Genomic DNA, 19143 nt, shown 5'->3' on the forward strand with positions numbered 1-19143 from the left:
GGAATTCGGGCGGTTTCGTGCACTTCGCCGCGTGTGGTGGGGAATTCTAGTAGTCGAGGAAAAAAGAGGAGCTGTCACTTTGGTGCGAGAGTGTGTGAGTGAAAAAAGGGTGAAGAAAATTTTAGAAATTTTCTCGGATTTTGTGGCATTTGTCACCATTCTTGAGTGAAATTGATGTTGTGAGCGTCGAACAAAGCCCCAAAAGACTGCGTGAAGTGTGTAGAAATTGTAATTGCCATAGAGATTTGCTTGTTTGACTGGAAATAGTGAATTGGTGAAATTTCGTCATTTGGGTGAGTTTTTCGGCTTGGGGGCGAGTGTGTCGCCTTTTTGCAGTGATTTGCAGGAATTGGCGGCGACTGGGAGGAATGGGAGTTGGGGTAGATACGTCGGGCGGCCGTGGGGGAGACGCAATGAGTTCAAGGAGACATGCAGTTGCGACTGTGTGAGTTTTCCCACAAAAATAATTGTCATCCCGATTTCTCAGTTTTCAGACGCAATTCCCGAGCGCCATGGCCGTGAAACATCTCGAGAAGCAGGTCCATCAGGAGGAGAAGAAGGTGTACGACATTACGAGCATTATCCAAATTCTCGAGGCATTCAATGCACAGGTCCAGGCTGGCGCCCCCTTGCCGAGCGGCAGCGGAATCGTGCACTTCTGTGAGTACATTGTCCGGGAGCTGGGCCAGGTGCAGACGCCACGCGACACCGTGCTCATTAAGACTTTCCGCGAGGATGTTGCGAAGGTGTTCCAGTACCTCACGGAGATTTGCGAGAGCAACAGCGACATCCAGGAGGACATCGTCACGGGATGTCTCAAGGTGCTGTACTCCCTTATCATCAATCCCGCGGAGCCGTACGAGGCGGTCTCGGTGGTGCTGCAGTTCTTCGACAATTCGCAAATTCCGCGCGCTGTGAACTGGCTCCTTAACAACTACGAGCAATCGAGCGATGTGGCGCTGACGCGGGGCTTCAAGGTACTCTGCAATTGGCTGCGAGTCATCGACTTCACCACTAATCTGCACGTGTGGATCATCGAGATCCTCAATGGATTGCGTGAGAAGCAGAAGTATGACTTGCTGATTGATCTGTCACTGGAGGTGATCGAGCCACTCTTCAAGCGCCTAGTGTTGCCAATGTATTTGCCAAAAGTGGCTCCAGTTGTGCAGAGAATCCTCACGTCCATTCGCCACACGCCTGTGGTGTTTCACAAAATCCTCAAGAGCGTGCCACTCGTGCTGCAGGTCCTGCGGCAAGAGAAGTTCATGCTGTGGCACCAGCGAATCATCCAGGATCTGGTGGACACTTTCGCAGCTCTCATTCTCACCTTTCCTGGTTATGATGATCTCTACAGGGCGACGGTGAGTTGTCTTTTGCTCGACTTTTTACTAGATAAAACTGACAAGACATAATCTGATGCTATTTCTCTCCGCAGGAAGTTGCTCTTGCCGCATTCTCAACCTCCCCAAACTTCCGGATGATCCTCGACGTTCCTGCCTGGCATGCGGAGATCACACGAAGTGGACTCAATGCACGCGTGGGACTGGTCAATCTAGGTAATACTTGCTACATGAACAGCGTCCTTCAGGCTCTGGTCATGACAAAGCAGTTTAGCCGGGAGATTTTGCTCTCGGAGAGCAAGACGCCACTCCTGCTGAAGATCCAACAACTCCTGGCACTTCTTCTACATTCCACTCGCCCTGAGTTGACTCCACGAGCTGTTCTGCATGCCACTCGGCCTCCAGGTTTCCAGCCTGGCTTCCAACAAGACAGTTCCGAGTTCCTAGGCCACTTGTTGGAAACGCTGCACGAGCAGGAGCGCCAGAGCTCCGTACGCACCAAGCCAGAGGATGATGATGTGACCATGAACGAGGCGGCGGCGATTTGTCCACAGAAGTCCAACAACCACAACTCACTGATCCAGAAGACGTTCGGCGGGAAGATCTGCATCACATATGAGTGTATTAATTGTGGGGAGAAGAGCACAAACAGCGACACTTTTCGTGATATCTCTCTGTCGTTTCCCGATGAGAAGACGGAGATGACGCAGAATTATTCAGTTCAGGACTTGCTGGACTACTACTGCTCGTCAGAGAAGCTGGACGGTGCCAATCAGTACTTTTGTGAGAAGTGCAAGAGATTGTGCGACGGTGTGCGATCGATTGATATCACGCAAGCTCCGCAGAATCTCATCCTGACACTGAAGCATTTCAAGTATGACCAAAAGTATCATGTGCGGGCGAAATTAATGCACAAGGTGTTTCACGATGAGAGTGTGGCTCTGAAAGTGTTTGCCGATGATAGTTACCAGCAGCCCGCAGTGGTGAAGTATGTCTTGTATGCGGCTGTGGTGCATTCTGGAGTGAGCATGGACTCTGGCCACTACTACACTTATGCGGCAGACCAGGAGTGCTGGTACAAGTTCAACGACAGCTTTGTGAATAAGTGTTCTGTGGAGGACTTGCACAATTTATCACCGCCGAATACACCCTACATTCTCTTCTACCGCCGAGAGAGTCCAGCTGATAGTGGAGCGTCTAATCCAGTGGCCGGTGATTCGCTGGTGGGTCTCGAGGAGCTTCCGGGGCATCTGAAAGAGTTCATAATCAAAGACAATGTGTCGTACTATGACGAAGTGAAATTGGAGGCACAAAAGAGGAAGTCAAATATGAATGTGTCCATTGTTCTGGCGCCCAAGAACCAGCGAGATTCCGACGATGAACCTCCACCCAACAATTGCGGCGGCAATGCCATCAACAGCTACAATAGATTCATCATCTAAAAAGGCTTCATCAGCATTCTCCTGATCCCTATCCCCCCGACAAGGACTCATCAGCTGGGTAACATTCGCGCGTCTCGAAGTGAGAGTGGAAGACAAAATGTGTGGAGAAGAATGAAGAGTGGCAATTTTGTAATGCTATTTATCGCAGAAGACAATTTCGTTTTGATAAACAGTGAATTAATTGATGTGTGTCTCCCGGACGCGCGAGGACCATTTTTGTGCACATTGTGTGTTATCCCGTGGCGCCAATATATTGGATTTATGTGAACTATTCTTGCAATTCATGATTAGAGACAGAGAAAGAAAGAGAGAACTTTTAATTTTTGAAAGTGAAAGATTCATTAAATTATTAAATTTAATAATATATTAGAATTTCAGTGTATTATTTGTAATATTATAAAACACAGAATAAAGTTCAAGAGTTGCAATAAGACGTTGTCTCACGATTTTACTATAATTCTGCCGAGTTGAATCGCCAACAAAGTTGCAGTTTTAAGTCTCAACCGTCTCAACAATGAAAAATCTATATTTACTTGGGATGAATCTGAGATCTATTAAAGATATTGCTTCAATGACATGTTCAACAGTGTCAAACTGTAAATTTTAGCAAAATGAAGAGAAAGTTACCAAGAATGTGGCTGAGATTTAAACCTGCAGTGGCGACACTCTTAAGTCACATGAACTCTAGCTTATTCCCAAGAAAATAATTGTTATGAAGCTGTGCACGGGTGGTTTTTAGGATCGTAAGGCCTGGAGGCGACTCTGCATCTCCTCGAGCTCTTCCTCGTTCTCACTCTCCTCGGCAGCGGCGGCAGGCACTTCTTCTTTCACCACATTCGCCGTGGGCGGGAGAGGAGCCTCGCCCAGTTTTCCCTCTGTCAGCTCCCATAATACTTTGTCCACCTCGCCCTGGGCCTCCTCCTCCATCTCCTCAGTGTCCTCCAGCGACTCAAACGTCTCCTCCATCATCTCTTCGATGATGCCCGCCTTCATCATCTCGCGCGACATCTCCCTCATTGCACCCGCCACTTCGGGGAGTCGGACAAGGCTCTGCATGGCCGCCATGACCTCAGTGGACTTCTGCAAAGAGCCAGCTACTCGCAGAGTCGCCAGCTGATTCTTCATCTGCAGCTGAACGGAGTTCAAGTGAGCCTTGCTCGTGTAGATCCGCGTGATGGCTTTTCGCGCGCGCAGAATCTCTTTGGCGAGGATTGTACATGTGTCCCGATCGCCCTTCTTGGCCGCCTCCTTCAGAGCCCTCTTCACTTTCTCCTCCTCTCGCTGAATGCCCCGAATTTGCCTGTCCAGTTGATGACCTTCCTTCCTCAACTTGGACGACCATTCGTTCACCTGCAAACAAAGACAGTGTCATCAATCATCTCTCAGTGTTTCCCTTGAAGGTTCGTCTTACTTGTTCTTTGGGATCCCGCTGACTTGATTTCCCGAACAAACCCATCTTCGCAATCAATTATCACTGAACAAGAGCGAAATTTGCAAATTTCTGACTCATCGACCCTCCAATGTTTTGACAGCTTCGAGGTCGCCAAAAAGTGCTGAAAAAACTGCTAGAACGCGGAAGCGTGGTTATGTTGAACACGAGCGAACCGCAGTTGCATCATCAAATGCGTCCTAAATTTTAATAAAACGCGCAGTTTTGGGGACAAACTTAAGTGAAAATGTTGAAAAACAGTCGAAGATTGTCGTTTCTGTGTCTGGCTGCGCAGAGGGTGAGCCTGAGGACGGAAGTGCAGCGTCAAATGCTTAAAATACCGGGACCCGCGTGGGTGGCCCAAGTGCGAGGGAAGAAGGATGAATCCTCGTCTAATCTCTCAGCCCTCTTCAAGCCAGTGCCAGTGAAATCCAATCCTGACGACATTAACATTGGAGCTGAACTCACAGGCAATCTTGACAAGGCAGAACTACTGAAAGTGCTGAATAAATTCAGCCAAAAGAGAGAGATAAAGATGTTGTGCACAGAAAATGGACTGGACAGTGAGTCTCTTTTGGGAGATCTTCCATTCAACTCTGTTGGTAATTCACGGTGTCTTTCAGTTTATTTGCAGCAACAGGCCTTTGCCAGTTTCCGGAGATACTGCATGGACGCGGACAATCTTCCTGCAGACCTCCACATAACAGTTAGTGACATTCTCCAGGGCGCCGGTCATGTCGATGACCTCTTTCCCTACTTTCTGCGTCACGCCAAACAAATCTTCCCTCATTTGGACTGCATGGACGACTTGAGGAAGATCTCTGACTTGCGGACTCCGGCGAATTGGTATCCCAATGCGAGAGCCATCACAAGGAAAATCATCTTTCATTCTGGACCCACAAACTCTGGAAAGACTTATCACGCCATGGAGAGATTTCTCACAGCGAAATCTGGAGTATATTGTGGTCCTCTGAAGCTCCTGGCTACAGAAGTGTTTCACAAGAGCAATGAACGGGTAAGAAGTGACATTTTTGTCTGAGATAAAGACACATTAGTGAAGATTATGGTTCTTTTTAGGGGACAAGTTGTGATCTAATAACTGGAGAAGAGAGAAAATTCGCCAGAGGAGACGGATCCCCATCTGTTCATGTTTCCTGCACAGTGGAAATGACGTCAGTAACACATCCTTGTAAGCATCTTGATTGTTGAACTTCAAGCCTGGATCATTAGTGAAATGTTTACGTTACAGACGAAGTAGCAGTAATTGACGAAATTCAGTTGCTTCGAGACCCTCAGAGAGGCTGGGCATGGACTCGAGCATTCCTCGGACTCATTGCTGAGGAGATTCACGTGTGCGGCGAGGCAGGATGTGCTGATCTCCTTCAACAAATCTGTGCCACAACAGGAGAGAGTCTCGAAATTCGCCACTACAAGCGCTTAACGGAACTTTCAGTAGAAGATCGAGCTCTTGGTACGCTAGAAAATGTCCTCCCAGGAGATTGCATTGTGTGCTTCAGCAAAAATGACATCTACGCCGTGTCAAGGGAGATTGAGGCCCGTGGAAAGGAAGTGGCCGTGATCTACGGTGGATTGCCGCCGGGAACAAAACTAGCCCAAGCAGCAAAGTTTAATGATATCAACAACAGCTGCAAAGTCATGGTCGCCACAGACGCTATTGGGATGGGATTGAATCTAAGCATTCGCAGGATTATCTTTTACTCCTTGATAAAGCCGACGATGAATGAGAAGGGAGAGAAGGAGATGGACACGATATCTGTGTCTGCGGCGCTTCAGATCGCTGGAAGAGCTGGACGATATGGGACTCAGTGGGAGGAAGGATTCGTCACCACGTACAAGGCAGAGGATTTGTCGACATTGAAAACTCTTCTGAGATCTATTCCTGAGCCTCTAACGCAAGCAGGTCTCCATCCAACAGCTGATCAGATCGAGCTGTACCAATATCACCTGCCCAATTCCACTCTCAGCAATCTCATGGATATCTTCGTGTCGCTGTCCACTGTGGATGACTCCTTGTACTTCATGTGCAACACTGAGGACTTTAAATTCCTGGCGGAGATGATTCAGCACGTGCCACTGCCTCTGAGAGCGCGATATGTCTTCTGTTGTGCTCCAATCAACAGAAGAATGCCATTCGTGTGTTCGATGTTTCTCAAATTTGCCCGCCAGTACAGCAGAAACGATCCCATGACGTTCGACTGGCTGATGAATCACTGTGGCTGGCCATTTGTCATGCCGAGGACAATTCTCGATCTTGTGCATCTGGAAGCGGTGTTTGATGTCATGGATTTGTATCTGTGGTTCAGCTACCGTTTCATGGATCTATTCCCGGATTCCAGAGCCGTGAGAGATGCTCAGAAGGAGTTGGATGACATCATTCAGCAAGGCGTGTTCCAGATTACAAAGCTGCTGAAGAACAGTGAAACGGCAACGTCCAACAACACTCCAGATGAGGACTCCTTTGAGCTCAACCAGAAGAGAAATCACTATCTGAGAGGACCTCGAAGTGGTGGCGCAATTAGGGGGAGATTGACTGAGAGATTGTTGGCCCAGGGACTCCTCACGCCAGCCATGCTGCAGGAGTTGAAGCGTGAGTGGAATGAAGGACCAACGAAACAATCAGACGCAAGTGACGATGATGATGATCCAAAGCCCAAGTCACGCTTCCGCAAGAGGAAGTTCAAGTGACGCCAGTGAGCTAGACAGGAATGAAGAAGAATAAAGACACGAGTCATGAAGGTAAATCCTCTATTTATATCCCATGTCACTTTATCTCTTTTTATGGTGCTAATCAGCTCAAAGCGTACAACTGGTGTTCGAGATCAAAGACGTGAAAATTTTACGTGATACTCTTTTACTTTTCCCCCTCGACACAACAGAGATTCGTGCATAGAGTGAGAATTCTTCACCTGAGGCGATCTGGGAGTATTCTTTCACCAGATGGCACAGAATGTGTGACCTTAGCGGATAATTTCTCAAGCATGGGTGATTATTACAATTTTGGCGCCATATATGGTCATCTTATGAGCAAGATCATGTAAAGCTGTGGAGATTGTTCGACTCTTTTACTCTCTCTGGGCAGTGCAGTGTCTCTGGAAAAGCTGATATTTCCTCTGTCTCTTCGCCGACAACCACACTCACGCATTCTTTCGATGAAAATATTCCTGGCCACGATGGATCTCGACGGAGTCTAAAATTAGACTTGTGTCTTACTGAGTTTTTCTCCACTCGTGAGTCTATATAGATGTGAAAATTGCACTCAACAGCTTTTCTCGCTGTCGTATTTAGAAATTTTGTGTTTAGAAATTTCCTGAATATTCACTTAATAGCTCTCAAAGGCTTTTTAAAATGCATAAAGTTCCTTTGCTGCCGATCATTTGGTGAGCGCTAAGGGGAAACGATGGCGAAAATTGAAAAGTGCCGATCACTCTTGCGGCCCTGAGCATTTTCGGGTGCTTTTCACAACAAACCGCGAGACAGATCATTCAGTTGCTCGTAGAATTTCTTGCCAAGTGAACGTCTTTCTCGTCCTCAGAAGGTTGAGTGGCGGAGAATATCAAATTGATTGCCATTGAGGCAGGTTTAGGAGAGCCTTTTCAGCCCAATTTCATACACTCTGACCGCCAGCAGTGAGTGGATTTTGGCAGTGACGACGAGATCATCCCTGAAAATGTTAGAGTCCCAATTTTGCAGCCTTTGGAGGAGTTCTGTGATACAAGAATAGATTGTGATCAGCATTGTCTTCATAAGAGGGCATAATTTTGGCAATTTTATAAGCACTTTGAGTCAATCGGGACAGGTATTTGTGAGCGTGTGTGGCGTGAAAAAGAAATATGTGGCATGAACTAATAAGTGCTTTTTTCTTCACGAAGCTTCTTCTGTGAAAATATATGTGTATCTTCTGTCTATAAATAAAAGCTTAAAAGTACGCACGGTGTGGAAGAGATATTTGTATATTGCAAGACATACAAATCAATATTTTTGGGCTCAATTGAGGCTGAAATGTGGAAAAAAGCGCAATAATATTGGAGTTTTAGTGCTGTTTGTCCATTCTGAGTGATCCATTTGATAGTGTTATTAATGTAATTTCCCAACTTCCACATTCTTCTATCTAAATATTTACATTGAAGTCCAATCGTGATGGTCAAATGCAGCGCGTGTGTGCGGAGGAAGGAAGAAAAGCCTCTGAGATTGAGGATATTTCTCCCTGTCGAAGAAAGTGTGACTTCGCTTGAGACACTTAAAAATAGATCTGTTATTAGTTTTTGAAATATCGAAAGAAAATATTTACCAAACACTTTATTGTTGAATGTCTCTCTCTCTCGTTTCACCCGTCAAGATGGAAAGTGTCGAGTGAGAATGGCATTATTCTTATGATCTTCATGTCGATTTTACGAGTTTCCTCACATTAAAACTCATAAAATCCGTGCGCTTTCTCTCTGCGTGCGAAATTTGTCACCACGACTGGCGGAAAATTCACACTTTTCCCCATTGGGGATCTCACTCTCTCGGGAAAACACTGCGTGAGTCACGTCATAGAGAAGATTCGATGGTATAAATAGCTTGTGTAAATCATGCGACAGGAATTCTTTTCAACCTCAACTCGCTCGTCACCTCAACACCTGTACACCTGACTTTCTTGACCAATTGCTTCAATAGCCAATGACCAATACTGGTGCTCCCTTTGCGCGCATTTCGCACATTCAGCAATGTGCATCCGAGAGGGAGAGGTTGAGGGGAGTGATCTATTTTGGGCGCAGGTTAATCATTTTTAATTATAATTGAGAGAGAGCGAGAAATATCTTGCGGTCGCGCAAACAAATCACATATTTTGCCAATCTTCGTCGTGGCTGTTTATTTTGATCTTGACTTTCTGTCTGCCCCCGTGGCTCTCTTGCACATTGCTGACTCTTTTTTGCAATGCAACATTGCATTTTTTCAATGGATAATTGGGGTGAAGCGAGACCAATTTGCCTGATAATGATGTCGACTGTGTGAACTCATTGAGTGTAGATTTGAGTCGCTTTGTTGACTAATTAATGATGCTGAAATACTCGATGAAAGCAGATTTTTCATCCCATTAATTAAAATTTGCTATATATAGAGTGGTTTTTACATATATAGCGTTTTTTTGTGCCATGAAAAGTATTGATTATTCGTTGAATGGTGCGAATGCAATGACTTTTTGATGCATCCTTTGACCGGATGTTTAAATAATAAATTCATAATTAATAGTTCGCAGTTTCAACAGTGCACTTATAAATAATTCAGATATTCGAGGCATCCTTCAGCAAATTGTCCTTTCTGTCAGTCCCATCATTGCCTTAATGTTCTCTCATATTGAAATTAATTAATAATTGTACATCCACTTGCTAATTGGCGCCGATTGTGGAAACTGAAAGTGAAAATGTTCTTCTCTTTTGCAGACTTTCCGGCGATTTGCCGTTCCCGCGTTCTTCCCGCAATCGAGTACGAATTGTACGAATGTATTTTGTAGTTCCAGTGTGAGCGCAATAATTGAAAGCCACGAGACTAGAGGCAGAGGATTGGTGTACGAGTGAGGTGTAAAAAGTGAAGAAGTCACAACCACACAGAGAAGATGTTCGGCCGGAGTGGTAACAATGCAGCGGCGGCTGGAGCGTCTGGTGGTGGTGGAGAGAATGCCGGCTACTTCGGAGCGCGAGCCACGGGTCCTCCAGCAGTTGAGACTGGTCCACGCGCGCGATCGGACATAACTGACTACCGTGGTGTTAACTTAGCGAGCGGCGGTGCAGGTGGATTACCCAGTGGATACCAGACTCAGCAACCACAGCAGCAACCAGGCCAATCTCACCTGTGCCAGCAGGATCCACAGCAGGTAACTTGGCGTGTGGTCGCACTGGAAATTCTCTGGTTTCTGAGGAGGCGAAGCACTCGCCACGTCTTCATCTCACTGTGTGTGACCCTCAAAGTGAAGAGATCAGAGAGGAGTCAAAAAATGCAGCCACGATCGTGATGTTTGCCAGAGACTCTCCCAATGAGAAACAAGTTGGACAGGATTTTGTGAACTTTTCGGTGGCAAAAGCTCATGTGAACCTCTCTCGCTGCTCCGCAATCTCCCCGTTGTGCCATCGTCGAACGCACTTCGACAGACTCCAATAGACATCACAAAGTGATGATTTTATTTTTATGATTCTCGCGATCTTCTAACAATTCTCTGGAAATTCGCGCTTTTTGTCCCGCTTCACGGGAGAGAATATTGTGACGGAATTGGGAAGCAATTTCGATCATGTAGTGTAAGATATTAACAAAAAATTATTTCTCGGATTTTTTCACGGTCAGTGGTGAGATCCGTAGATGGCAAGCATAAGCGAGTTTGGGCGATTAACGGTGTGAATTAAATTCCCAAAACATTTGCTATATTTTGAGGGTCAATATCGTCAATATCTGTGTGAATCTGCACGATCTGCATGACAGAGCGATGGTATAGAGAGATGCTGTAAATGAAAAGAGAGCGGGAGAGCAGAGTTTACCGTAAGAGTTGACTTTTTTCTGTTATCAAAATTTATAATTTTGTTAAGAATTTCAATGAAGATCGACAGTCAATGTGGGTCAGTCGCCGATGTCGCATCGTGAAAGATATTTTGTCAATTATCTGCAGTGGCAAAAGAAGCAATAATTTGCATAATTTTCTCTTTGCGGGATTTCTGTGCCAAATTGCATAGTTGCTTCGTTAGTTGATGAAGTTACTAATTAGCATTCACTTTTTTCGGCAACCATTTCAGGCTGAATACTACGACGAAGACGAAGAGATGGAGGCTGAGAGAGATTTGGCCGAGGATGCTCAGTGGAAGCGTATTCAGCAGAACACTTTCACTCGATGGGCCAATGAACACCTGAAGATCATCGACAAGACCATCGGGAGTTTGGAGACGGATCTCAGTGATGGCCTGAGATTGATCGCATTGATTGAGGTGTTGTCGCAGAAGCGTCTTCCCAAGCACAACAAACGTCCCACATTTCGCAGTCAGAAGCTGGAAAATGTGTCCGTGGCGCTCAAGTTTCTCGAGGAGGAAGGAATCAAAATTGTCAATATCGGTGAGTGTTGTGCGCGGCAAAGTGACCTTCTTCTCTTTAGTGCCCATTCATTCCATTTTTTCCTTTTCAATTTAATACACTTTTGGGTGTGTCTCAACCTGATCCGAATTCTCGACACTGTGTCTTCAATATTTCATATTTATTTTCTCCATTTACAAACTCTTTTTTACGATCACTCTCCGCGTGATCGTGTGATTGGTGAGCAAAGAAAATGGCTCATTTTTCATGTTTTCGAAGGGGGCAATTTTGTGTTAATTTGCAAAATTGCCATGCACAGACATCATAAAGCGTCTTGAGTGATTTTCACTGACAGATGAGAGAGTATTTTTCGATGTGCGGGGAAGAAGCGATATGCCATAAAAATTGACCCAGAGTCTTTTACGATAAGACTCAATTGATAAAATGCTCGCCGGCATGGAATTTAAATTATCTGACATCATACTACAATTTCAGCGTGATCTTTTAAACTCTGCGTGCCGTGGATTCTATGCACGAGTCCAGTAAACAGAGTGAGATTTGGTGTTGTGAGTCAACCCCATGGGAGGAGAGGGAATGAATGTGTGTCGGTTTGGCTATTGAGAAGATTTAGAGGGCTTCCAATTCACTGCATAGCTCTATCCTGCGTGTGCTTTGGCATCAAAGGGGGAAAACCAGTTTCTTCCACTTTCTGATCATCTTTTGTTGCACTTCTTGGGCGTGTGGTATTTTTACTTCTCCTCTTCTAATCCCTGGAGCGGGCGGACGGGAGTGCTGCAGTGCAGAGAGTGAAGATATTGGAATTTCATTGAGCACGCGACACATAATTCATTGTTCCTCCAATGGTATATCATCTCTTTGTAATTAATTGGATTCAATTATGAACGCCTGTTGGGAGATTCAATTCTGCGCTTTCGATGCTTTCGGGTGGAAATGGCTTCACCAAAGAATCTCTCATTGTGTTCAGAACTCGCCATTGTGTGTTTAGTGGAGAAGATTATACTGTAATTTATTGATTATTTTGATTTTCTCAGATATTTAATCTATTCATGCACTGTAATCCACTTGAGTTTCTTTTCAGTTTACTATGATCTTGATTTTCTTTTCCATTCTTTGACACTGAACTTCTCTTGTGTATTAATTATTCTGTAAAACATTCAAATCTAAAAGTAATTTCTCATAATTAAAAGCGACCACTTTGGACGTGGGCATGACTAGTTAATTCCACTTTCAGACTATCTTGAGCTCTTGGTATTCTTCTTCTTTTCAGCATGTTTCTTCAACAATGCTTTCAGCCTTCGCTCTGACTCTTAATTTTGTGTTACAATCTTGAGGATATTATGATGGTTTAGCCGTTCGATTGTCGCTGGAATCTTTTGGCTTTTCGCGGGAGAATCGCGAAAGTGTTTCTGTGCGTTTTGTGTCTTCTGTATGTATTTATATTCTATTTGACTGGTTTTAGTTGCTAATTCACTTTGACTTCTTTTTTCCTCGCATAAAAATGTTGCTATTGTTGTATTGGGGGATCGTTCTTTTTTTATTTATGTGTCATGCCCATTCTATACATAAAAGCCACAGTATTGTGGCGGGAGTGAGAGAGATATGCAAAAAAGAGAGTTTTATAACCATAAAAGACCGCCACTTTCAAGGCTGGAAGACAACAATTATAATATTTTTATGTGTGTTGAAGCCAGTGAACCACTCTTTGGGTTCATCTCCGTCTCTGGCTGTTCCATCTCTTTGCCTGCGCATGGAGAGAAAATGCATTATGTGTACATCATCAGTGGCAAAAGTATGTAAATTGGGCATTCAAATGTAACTAACCATTTATAATTCAAATGTCTTTTCGGCGATCATGTCTCCCTTGATGTCTCCTCGCCTGCTGTCGTGTCCGTTGATTTGGTGTAAGAGGAGAATTGAGGATTTCAATTGCTTGTTCGTGAAAGAGACTTTTTGGTGCGAGAGGGAGCGATTGATTTTCGCGAATGTTTCGCGATTTTTTTCCCCTTCTTTGGGTGGACAAAGAGAAGAAGAGACGATGTGTGTTCTCTTTTCGCTAATAAATGCTAAGGAAACCGGATTGGTTTGAGAGTTTCATACAATTCGCAAGAATTCTCAATGTGGTAAAAATGGGACTGTGATGTCATTGTTTGTATAAATGTAATTAAGGTGATATTTCTACTTTTGCTTCTGGCACGATGTGAACATTTTGGGAAAGCCACCTGTTGACGGGGAGGAGACAGGAGATATATTTTAAAGTGAGTGTTCTCTGCTCATTCGAGCGCGGAAGTAGTCATCAAGAGTTTTGTGCCCTCTTCCATTTCTTTTTTGTGTTTTACTAGATTGTATTGTTATGAGGATAATTTATTCCTCTTAATTATATCACATGCTGCTTTGCGTGCATTCTCTGTATGTTTGCCATCTATCAGACATTGGGGAAGAAGAGAGTACGAGGCGAAAGGGAGATTTTCTTGAATGAAGAGTGTGATGACTGAAGATGCTTCTGAAATTGTGTGTAGTCAAAACATTTCACACAGTCTATCTTCAACCTTCAATTGTCCCAAATTATCATACACTTTTTTCTGGCCTCGAGCCACCAAATGTATCGCTTTCTTCGTCAGCAATTATTGTGCTTCTGTGTGCCATTTCAATTGTATTCACAGCGAGAGACTTTTATCTATTGATTCAGGTTAAACAGAACAAAAACTGAACAAAATGAATAAATTCTCCGATGGAGTTATAAAAGATAGAGAAGATTATCACATGTGTGAAAGGTGAGGCAAAATCTCAATTAATTGCCACTATACTTTTCTGCATGACATTCTTCCGGCTCTCTTCCCCGACTATGTGATGTCGTTTTTTGTTGTGAATTAATACCAAGAGATGAGTTATAAAAACTGTGAACACTTTGTACGAGATTTAGTATCAATTTTCACGCATTATTACCGCAACAAATTACTTAAGTTTTTGCTTCGTTACTTTTTATCAATGAATTGTAGCGTGTATGGAGAGAAATGCTAAATCTTTCGGTGTCCAATTTGTAACACAAATTCGCGGCTGATGGAAAAAATGTGTGGTAATTTGAAGCATTTTGGAGCTTGAAGAGGAGAAAATGAAGAAATTCCATAATTACCTCACAATTGTACTCAATATAAAAGTATATATTCAAATTAGCCGAACCAATTTGACGTGAACAGTGAAGAGGAGGGAAGAAACATCATGTAAATGCATATAAAAATTATATTTTCCCACTTGTGATTAAACACTGCACAACATGCTAAAAGGTTTAGTGAATGAAGTTATTTTCATTGAACGCTATTCTGTCTCGCTCTCAGTGCACACATGAGAGCAATGAATTTTTTCTCTCTAATTACACGTCTGCTCGTCGTATTTCTCATTACGATGAAACTTACTCGGGTTTTATCATCAAATAATCAGCTCTGGTTCATTTTCACATGAAAAAGTTTTACCATCCTGAATGATTATGGTAAAATTTTATTAGTAATTGCACTCAACATAACGATATTTTTGTATGTTTTGGCTGTTTTGACGCACACTGTGGATCTGTTTTGATGCTCCGCATCTAGAAAATGCTGTGAAAACACCTGAACTGAGACATTCTGTGTGAATAAATATGTATGGACATTATTTAGGTTGAGTGGCAATAATTCCCAGGGTGTACTTTTGAGGTGTTCTAAATTAATTTATGTCGTGATTCATCATTCTATGTACTTCCGAGTTTTTTCTTTTCGCCTGTCCACTATTGAGGCATTTCTCTGAATAACACGAAGATATTTTAATGAGAATCTTCCCCTCTCTGTATTAATACAAATAGTCAGAGAATTTTCATGAAATTCCGCCCAAGCATTCCTCGTACCATGTAAAGTTGATTAAATATATTTCTATTTTTATCGTGTGACTCCCATAGGAGAAACTATCCGGTGGTGACGACTCGCAGTACCATTGAATATTCTTGTCATATTCATTTTTTTGTACAAGAGTCGCGACAAGGTGAGAATCGTGCAAAAAAGTTGCATTGAGAGTTGATTAACTATTTTGATAAGCGGAACGATGACTTGAGTCTTCTCTTTCTCTCCATTTTCTCTCTTTCTCTCTTTCGGGTTGAAAAATGTTTTCCATGGAACTAGAATTTCTTCGCTTGAAATTGAAAAGTTGCTGATATGAAGTGGGTCAAAAAGTGTCTCAGTGGCATTTTTCCTCTGCCTTTTGCTGTAATGTGTACATATTTTCACACTTATTGTGTGCGATGGGCAAGTGAAGAGGGAAAATATTTGTATTTATGTAGAATTTCTATTCTACTGAAAACATTTGTATTCTGAGAACTCTTGCAATTCCAATAATTTTTTCCCTCCCTATTTATGATGTGTTGAGTTATGGAGGTCTTAAATGTTCACGAGTGAGGAATTTGCAGTAATTCATCTTGGTTTCCCGCAGTCTGGCAGAAAAAAAATTACCTCATAAATATCCATTTAATTTTATATAAACTCGGCTATGACAATTATGTTTGGCAGAGGAATTGAGGCGATGAGTCGTCATTGGAGGAGAAAAAATCGTTTATTTGTGTTTATAACAGTCAATTAATTGCTGACCATTCTCCAAATTGCAGTCTCGGTAATTCAAACAACACTCTTTTGCAGGCACATGTATGCGGAATATGAGAGAATTGTGATATGAAAGTGTTGAAGAAACATGGCATTAACCTTGTTATTTGAGCATGATTATGATTATTGACTGTAATTGAATTTTGTGCAGCGTCTCTTGCCGTCCGTTGGATTGTTTGAAGGCGTTAGTTTCTATTTGAATTGGGTCAGATTTTCTGGACATTTTTCATAGCACAGATGCTCAATAGATGTGGAAATTACTCTCTCAATATGCTTTTCGAGAATTGTATATCTCCAGAGACTCTCTCTTTCTCTCTCTATGCGCTCTATGCACTCAGAGTCTGTTTGGTTGAATGTAAAAATATTTAATGTGTATAATGATTTAAAAGTGACTTTTAAGATTGTTTATTCTGAGAGTATTTTCAGACAATCTCAAGTTAAACATGCATCTTTATGTGCGTCCTCTGGCAAACAATTTCTGATCATAAAAGTCTCCCTATTTCATTGGCTTGCGTTGGAAGATATTTGGTCATTGTGAACATTTCGTCACTCCTTTGCCTTCTTAGTATTTCCAATTAAACTGAGAGGAAGCATAAATTAGCAATTTGACCGCAAGATTTTTCCTACGAATTTCACCTTTCGATACATTGATGTCATCGATGAGACATTGAATGCATTCCTCTGTGTTGACTGGCAAATCACAGGCACATTATTTGGTTTTAGATTGGCAATTATATGCTGTTGGATTTGGTATGGAGTGCATATTGATGTTTGTCCGTGGATTGAGTGATGAATGGGCCAGGTTTGTCATATAAGGCTGAGGATTTCTGCGTGATCTGGGGAAATTGAGATGTGCGTGTCACTTTGTCAGTAAGAAGAGGGGAAATGCATTGAGTTTTGCCGATTTATAAAGAAATTACAGTGTCGTATTAAATATTGAGAACAAGAGTGTTATAAGATCAATTTATGCTCTCTTCTTCTTTTGAGACACTGTAGTTATGACCCAAACGTGTGCATAAATTTGAATTTCTGTTAGGTTTCACAAATTTTGTGATCTTTCTAGTTTTCTTTTAGCTTCTGCATCATTTATTTACGCCACGAGTCTGTAGATCTGTGAAGGAATGAGATCTATTACTTGATTCCAAGTTGTTGTGGGTCAAATTTCCAATATGAGATCATGTCGCACATTTGTATATGAAGAGAAAAAGCCTTTTGCTCACTTTGTCACACACGAGAAGAACATGAAATCGAGAAACTCTGCCGAGTCCGACAGAGGCAATTTAAATGAAAAGGGGCTCAACATTCTCTCCATTTAGCATTTATGGCGAGAGTCATAAGTAATAAGTTGCCGAGCGCGATTTTAAATATTGAGACGTGCGTGTGTCTTGTTTGCAAAATTGGATTGGAAGTTGTTGGGAAAATTTATGCTTTCCACTGTGAATGAGATTTTATTTTATTATTGTGAATCTTCTTGGCAGACTCAACGGATATCGTGGATTGCAAGCTGAAGTTGATTCTTGGACTGATATGGACACTCATTCTGCACTATTCCATCTCGATGCCAATGTGGGAGGGCGAGGATGACAGTCAGTTGAACGGAAGTGGACCGACTCCCAAGCAGCGTCTGATGGGATGGATTCAGGGCAAGATTCCAGATCTGCCGATTGGTAACTTCACCACGGACTGGAATGACGGCAAAGCTGTTGGTGCTCTCGTGGACGCCGTGGCGCCGGGCTTGTGTCCTGATTGGGAGTTGTGGGATCCCAAGGATGCCGCTCAGAATGCCACAGAGGCCATGGGACTGGCCGATGATTGGCTGAACGTGCGCCAGTTGATCCGTCCGGAGGAGATGGTGAATCCCAAGGTGGATGAACAGTCGATGATGACGTACTTGTCGCAGTATCCCAATGCCAAGCTGAAGACTGGAGCTCCATTGCGTCCCAAGACGAATCCCAACAGGTGAGTGAGCATCCATTAATTATAGACTCAGTCTCTTGCAATTTTATTATCTCCTGTTAATCATGACTTTCCACCTTCTAATTGTATTGTGATAGTTGAAAAACGGGAGGAATGTGTCTATGAAGATTAATTCTCTTTTTGATAATTTCTCTGTTATTTCACATACAGCATTCCACCACCTCGGTAAGTGAGGAATGCCTTTGAGGAGAAATAGCAAGCAAATGAGATGAAATTGTAAATTTGCTTTGCCCACTTCTTGGCCGATTTTTGTTCTAATCAAATCTCCATTCTCTGTTACACACTCTCTAATCGTGCTTTTATCTCAGTGTTCACATGTTCTTTCTCAACACGCTATTGAAGTTGTAATTTATATTTGTTGCTGTATTTCAACTAATTGGCTTTTCTTCACAGTTCATCTCAGAGCAAAAGTTGTAGTGTAAGGCGGCTGTACATATAGGCAAATGCAATAAGAAGAACAAAAACAGCCATCGAGTTGTATGTTATAGGAAGAGTGAAGGAGAGAGGAACAGAAAACACAAGTTCAATGTGTGTTAGTTTTTCTTTTTAGTTACTAGGTGTTGATAATTGCAGTATTTGGAATTTTTAATTAGTCTTTAATGTTGATATGGATAAGAAATGTAGGTTGGCGGCAAGTTGCTTGACTAAACATGAGCTTCGATGCATTCTTACAGGGTACGTGCCTATGGTCCAGGAATTGAACCGGTTGGACCTGTCGTTGGGGCTCCGGCCAACTTCACCGTGGAGACATTCTCTGCGGGAAAGGGGGTTGTGGATGTGACTGTTGTGGCACCAAATGGGGCCTCCGAGAAGGCAGATTGTCGGTACAACAATGACAAGAACCTCACGTACTCTGTGTCTTATGTGCCCAAAGTGGAGGGGCCGCACAAGGTGTTTGTCAAATATTCCGGTCGGGACATACCCAAGAGTCCATATGAAGTGCGCGTGGAGGGACACGCTGGAGATGCGAGCAAGGTCACGGCCAGTGGACCTGGACTGCAACCCGATGGCGTGAGTGTTAATCGCCCCACATTCTTTGACATCTTCACTAAGGATGCCGGACGTGGAGTGCCAGAGGTGATAATTCTCGATCCGGCGGGGCACAAGACGACAGTTCCGGCCAAAGTCAGGCAGACGTCGCCGGATGTGTGGCGATGCGAGTACATGTCTGGTCATGTGGGACTTCACTCGGTGAACATCTTTTATGCCGGCAAGGCCATAAAAAATAGTCCCTTTGGCGTTCGTGTGGCACCAGGTGAGCG

The 19143-nt window shown here is 43.3% G+C and overlaps 4 protein-coding genes across 7 annotated transcripts in view; 3 read left to right on the forward strand and 1 right to left on the reverse strand.

The window, feature by feature from the left end:
• Window positions 1-59: 59 nt before the first annotated feature.
• LOC132264687 (ubiquitin carboxyl-terminal hydrolase 38) lies at window positions 60-2785 on the forward strand. The gene is made up of 3 exons (XM_059764971.1): window positions 60-293; window positions 488-1361; window positions 1436-2785. The coding sequence occupies exons 2-3, from the start codon at window positions 513-515 to the stop codon at window positions 2780-2782; spliced, it is 2196 nt and encodes a 731-aa protein (XP_059620954.1). The 5' UTR covers window positions 60-293; window positions 488-512; the 3' UTR covers window positions 2783-2785.
• A 726-nt stretch (window positions 2786-3511) lies between these two features.
• LOC132264693 (charged multivesicular body protein 3) lies at window positions 3512-4352 on the reverse strand. Its single transcript, XM_059764979.1, has 2 exons — window positions 4194-4352; window positions 3512-4132 (listed from the first exon to the last, which is right to left on the reverse strand). The coding sequence occupies exons 1-2, from the start codon at window positions 4236-4238 to the stop codon at window positions 3518-3520; spliced, it is 660 nt and encodes a 219-aa protein (XP_059620962.1). The 5' UTR covers window positions 4239-4352; the 3' UTR covers window positions 3512-3517.
• Window positions 4353-4362: 10 nt separating this feature from the next.
• Window positions 4363-6973, forward strand: LOC132264686 (ATP-dependent RNA helicase SUV3 homolog, mitochondrial). The gene is made up of 4 exons (XM_059764970.1): window positions 4363-4774; window positions 4835-5226; window positions 5289-5400; window positions 5461-6973. The coding sequence occupies exons 1-4, from the start codon at window positions 4459-4461 to the stop codon at window positions 6915-6917; spliced, it is 2277 nt and encodes a 758-aa protein (XP_059620953.1). The 5' UTR covers window positions 4363-4458; the 3' UTR covers window positions 6918-6973.
• Window positions 6974-7345: 372 nt separating this feature from the next.
• Window positions 7346-19143, forward strand: part of LOC132264685 (filamin-A) — a 28550-nt gene continuing 16752 nt past the window's right edge. The window contains exons 1-6 of one of the 4 annotated variants that reach the window (XM_059764964.1): window positions 7346-8028; window positions 9656-10086; window positions 10994-11306; window positions 17383-17863; window positions 18032-18046; window positions 18556-19136. In XM_059764964.1, the coding sequence (XP_059620947.1) occupies window positions 9829-10086; window positions 10994-11306; window positions 17383-17863; window positions 18032-18046; window positions 18556-19136 (1648 nt within the window). In that variant the 5' untranslated portion in view covers window positions 7346-8028; window positions 9656-9828. The remainder of the gene's footprint in view (window positions 8029-9655; window positions 10087-10993; window positions 11307-17382; window positions 17864-18031; window positions 18047-18555; window positions 19137-19143) is intronic. The other 3 variants (XM_059764966.1, XM_059764965.1, XM_059764967.1) reach the window with 3 other exon arrangements.

Source organism: Phlebotomus argentipes, unplaced genomic scaffold (assembly GCF_947086385.1).
Source record: "Phlebotomus argentipes unplaced genomic scaffold, Phlebotomus argentipes genome assembly contig_2, whole genome shotgun sequence".
Classification (NCBI taxonomy): Eukaryota; Metazoa; Arthropoda; class Insecta; order Diptera; family Psychodidae; genus Phlebotomus; species Phlebotomus argentipes.